At 50.9% G+C, this 5,000-nt stretch overlaps 1 protein-coding gene across 3 annotated transcripts in view; it reads left to right on the top strand.

The window, feature by feature from the left end:
* Positions 1 to 4,545, top strand: part of LOC116220377 (syntaphilin) — a 12,994-nt gene extending 8,449 nt beyond the window's left edge. For all 3 annotated transcript variants that reach the window (XM_031567009.2, XM_031567010.2, XM_031567008.2), the window contains exon 5: positions 838 to 4,545. In XM_031567009.2, coding sequence (XP_031422869.1) covers positions 838 to 2,374 — 1,537 coding nt within the window. In that variant the 3' untranslated portion in view covers positions 2,375 to 4,545. The remainder of the gene's footprint in view (positions 1 to 837) is intronic.
* Positions 4,546 to 5,000: the final 455 nt, after the last annotated feature.

Genomic DNA, 5,000 nt, shown 5'->3' with positions numbered 1-5,000 from the left:
ATTTTCACGCTCCCGCTAAATGCTAAAAGCTTGTCTCGTCACATCAATCAAAACCTCGGAAGAGCAAAGCAACAGTGACGTGAAGAAAACTCCCTTTCAACAAGATCAAATGAAAATGTATATAGTTATAGTTATGGTATTTAGCAGATGCTTTTGACCAAAGCGACTTACAAAACATAAAAAAATCATTAAAATCAAAACAACAATGACAAATACAAATTAAGTAATAGCCATAATGAACAACTGAACATTCTGCATTGACCAGGAATGGAACACAGGTCAACTGCTCAGAAGGCAACTATGCTTAACACTCTGCCCCCAACACTGTACAAAACTGTGACAAACTCATGTGACAAATTAATGTGGCATTTTTTAAGCACTGAACACTGAAACTCACCTGTCTGAGCAGAGGGACAGCATGGCCACCTGTATTTGCTTCATTTTGGGTCAGAATGGACTGCAGGTCTTGTTGACATGACCTAGAATCATCCCTGTCTTAATGCAAAGATGAGTTTAGATGAGTTTACATAATACAACAGGAGGTCCTTTGTTCTGCAATTGTGAATTAAATCTTACCAGTAAGTCTAAAAAATATGTATCGCTTGAGTGTAAGTGTTGTGTATGAATGTACTCAAAGAATGGTTCAGAGACATTGGCCAGCTTGATCCATTGTTTCATTCACAGGAAGGCTGTCTGAAGTATTTCACAGGGTCTGTTGTCTCTGAGTTGTACAGCACTGTAATGACTGAAATGAAACGGTCCTCTGCTCCTCCTCTCCTCTCCTCCTCCTCTCCTCCTCTCCTCCTCCTCTCCTCCTCTGCTTCTCTGCTCCTCCAGGGACGTGGAGATTGACGGGCTGCGTGGCCAGCTGGTGCGCATGCAGGAGGACTGGATCGAGGAGGAGTGCCACCGCGTGGAGGCGCAGATGGCCCTGAAGGAGGCGCGGAAGGAGATCCGGCAACTGCAACACGTGGTGGAGACGGTGCGCACCAACCTGGGGACGCGGGACGCCGGTGGAGGGGAGCACCCGCATGCGGAGCCCCGGTCGGAGGGCTGGTACGGCGCCCGCATGGGGGTGCGTCCGGGAACGTCGCGCTCCTGCGGCTGCTCTCCGGCACACACCATGAGTCGCAGCGCCACCTACACGCGCCTGAGCAGCGACGCCTCTCCGACCGCAGCCGACCGCAACGGGAACGTCGGATCGCCGGATTCGAGAGTAGGCGGCGGCGTGGGGATCGGAGTCGGGGCGGTGAAGAGCAAGACCCTTCCGAGGGGCGACGGGCGCACCCACCTGCTCTTGGAGGCAGGCCTGCTGACGGAGCAGCACCACCGCTGTCCCAGCATGCCGCGCTCCTCCACCTACGAGCACCTGTGCAGTGGGGAGACCCTGCTGCCCGTGCCACACCCATCCTGCTGCCACGCCCTCAACAACAACAACTGCAGCTGCAGCCCTCACGCCTACCTGCCCCACCACCACCTGTTCCTCCACCTGCCCCAGGACAACGCCCCTCCGCCCACCATCCCCCCACCGCCACCACCTCCCCAGGCTCCGGCAGCGCCCCCTCCTCCTTCAACTCCGCACACACACCCGTCCTCCGCTCCATCTGAGAGTTCGGAGGTGAGCGATAGGCCGGGGTACCGCTCCCAAGCCTGCAGTCCCACCATCACCTGGATCTCAGAGGAGGGCACCACGGAGGATCTGAGCCTGTTCACCGCTGCGTCAGGGGGGCCCATCACCACCACCAACGCCACCAACGCCACCACCACCACCACAGCTGCCGACGCCTCCCTCCTCTCTGAAGCCACGCCCTTCCTGTCCCTGTCCTCTCCGACGCCCTCCACCGCCACCCCCCAGCCCACCTGCGTCGACATGGCCGAACCCTCCCCCCTCGATGGCGGCTTGTCCCTGGAGCTCCTGCCCCCGGCCTTCCTGGCCCAGCCCGCCCCCGAGACCCAGCAGCCTCAGCGGGCGTCTCCGTCCCCGCTGGCCGAGCAGCCCCCTCCACCGGCGCCGCGGACACCCCAGGAGGAGGTGCTGGTGCTGGAGATGTCCGAGGAGGAGGACGACGTGCGGAGCCCCCTGAGCGCGGCCAGCAGAGAAGACGAGGAGGACGACGAAGGCGGGAACGAGCCTGTGCAGAGGTGCCACTGGAGCCGCTACTTTCTGGTGGACCTGTTGGCGGTGGCGGTGCCCGTGGTGCCCGCCGTGGCATGGCTATGCAGGGGCGCCGGTCGGCCCGATCTGCCCGTCTATCCTATTGGCTCCCTACTGCGGGGGTGCTGCGCCGTTGCCCTGCACTCCCTCCGACGGGTGGGCAGGGGGCGGGGCAGAGGGAGGGGCCCGACAAACACAGGCGGAGCTACAAATATTTAAAAAGATCTCAACCCGGACAGTCAGATGAGACAGGAACAGATTCAGTTCAGATCACACACACACACACACACACACACACACACACACACACACACTACATACGGACACTCACACACACTCTCACACACAGCACACTCACACACACTCACTCTCTCACACACACTCGCACACACACCGTACACGCGCACACACAGCTCAGACATGAACCTGATCTGGTGCAGATCTTGTCCAGACTCCAGCTCCAGAGACCAGCTCCTCCTGCACAAACACCAACACCTCTCCACCCACAACACAGGATGACTTCTGTACAGAATCCCTCCGCACCTTTCTCTTTGAAGTCTTCAGCGTCTCCTCAAGTCCACTGCACCACAGCCACTACCAAACTAGTCTGATGGGGTAACAGATGTTGCTGTCCTGAATAAAACAGCTGAAATAGTCCCTGAACTCTCCCTCCTCTGCCCAGCCCCTGACTTCCTCATCTGCCCCAGCACCCTGGATTGGGATTAATGCTGAGTTAATCCCTGAGATTAGTGGCTAGCTCTCTGTTTAGGAGTCGTTGTGCATCCTATCCATGTTTTCTGGGCACATAATGTATTCTTGGGTACTGGGAAATTTTAAGCATAAATCTGATGTACAGTTGATGAGAGTTTAATTGAATTTGTCTCTTTGAAACCCAATGCAGTAGAGTGAGAATGTCTTTGAACAGTGGAATGTTTTCAGTGTGTTCTCAGTATGGTTGCTAAGGAGACACACTTGTACAGGGCACAGGGCTCCCAGTACGGCTACTAAGGAGAGACTCTCTACACGTATGACACTGGGCTTTAAAAGGGGGAAAACTGGGGGTGCCAGGATGGGAGTATTATCTGAATCCACCATGGATTTTAAACCTTGAGTTTGTGACCCTCAGGACAAGGTTTATCTCAGGTGAGGATAAAATCACAACAAGTTCTTGGATTCAGCAAAGACCTTTTTCCCCCCCCTACCTGTCCCCAACTTTTAAAATGTGAGCACTCGCTGTTCCCATTCTCGGCTTGTAAATACAGTGTAGTGTGGAACTACTGTAGAATCTAGGATTATGAACTTCAACAGCTTTGATCTAGACTTTAGTGAACTCAGTCCTTCATCTTAGGTCCCCCCCCCCCATCACTTAAGATACAAGTCTAGACGAGACTAAGGCTAGACTAGACTAGACTTAGGTATCAGAACAAGGGCAGTGTGTTATGTTTGATTAAGTTGAAGAACGGGTGATGTTGATTTGTGTTCTGCAGTATTTCTTGGTTATGCTCTTTCTTTTGCACTATGGTTCACTTTAACGGACGGGGGTTGGCAGCGGCTGGAGGCAGGGTTGCGGTGCATGCGTCCAGTTGACTTCCCCACGGGTGAGTTCCGGTAGATGTTTCTTTTGTGCTACGTTACTTCGATGAAAGATTTATGCATTTTTAAATAATAAACCATTCAGAAAAGCAATGACTCTATCATAACATGTAAAGCAACAATAAACATCCTTTCCTCTTGTCTTTCTGCGACATTGAGATTGAGATTGAGCTCCGATGAATGAAAAAACAAAACAGCACTGGATATGGCACTCAGGGTTGTCAAAGATAAACCCTTTAGGGCTGTGAATGCTCGTTCAGTTTGCATAAACGCACCGTGTCTGCAAGAACGTTATGAAATGTGTATGGAATGAAATGATTAAATAAACTAAGCATTTGATTGCTGTTAAATGAACTGTTGAAATGTTGTATGGAACTGAATTCATCACATCAATCCTGAAAGTCATAAACTATGTAATTTCAATCATTAATGAATAGATGAATAGACTCCAAAAGTATTTTTGTTAACAAAAATATTTATTGTATGGTTGTGTTGACACATATCCAAGTTTCTGGTCAGCTCCTGAGATGGAACTGATCTGTCTCTCGTCTGATCCAGAGGGGGGCTCAGCTGCTGCCTCTACATTGCAAGGCTGAAAAATGTAATTTTGAATTTACAGAGTTGTAACAACGCTTGTTTATGATAAAGCCATTTAACCAGTGGAGTTAGGGGCCGGGGAGTGTGTGCTTTGTGGGAAAATGAAACAGAAGACCAACAAACAGAAGGCTATGATCATTAAAGATAAAGATTAAGTCATTTGCTGTTCTTTTAAAAAATAAAGACCTTTCTAAACCAAACATGTGGATAACGTGGACTGTATTATGTCATCTGTACTGTGAATACAAACTCCTCACAGGAAGGAACTGTACGAGAGCGTGGTGATGTGATTGGTAGAGGCAGATGCTTTAATGTTGTTTTTTTTCTCTCCGCTCTTCAACTCTCATTCCTTGCTGAGATTAAATGAAATTCAGCCGTAGCGTTTCAGAGAGATCAACCTCCTAATGGAGTGCGGGTTTCCAGCGTCTGAGGTCCTCAATCAGAGCTATGACTGAGAGATCAACCTCCTGCTCCTCCTCCTCCTCCTCCTCCACCTGCCTGTTGAGTTTAGACCCATCTGGAGGTGTCTGTGAGGTTAGGAGAGATGCCATGTTCCATAACGTCACTTCATTTTCTCTAGTATCCAGATAGTTTGATTCAAAGACCCTTAAAAATTGGACTCAAATCAAATTGTGACATCTCACCCGATACCCAA

The sequence above is a fragment of the Clupea harengus genome, chromosome 4 (genome assembly GCF_900700415.2).
Source record: "Clupea harengus chromosome 4, Ch_v2.0.2, whole genome shotgun sequence".
Classification (NCBI taxonomy): domain Eukaryota; kingdom Metazoa; phylum Chordata; class Actinopteri; order Clupeiformes; family Clupeidae; genus Clupea; species Clupea harengus.
The sequence above is the reverse complement of the archived record's forward strand: the minus strand, read 5'-3'. Positions and strand labels throughout refer to the sequence as shown.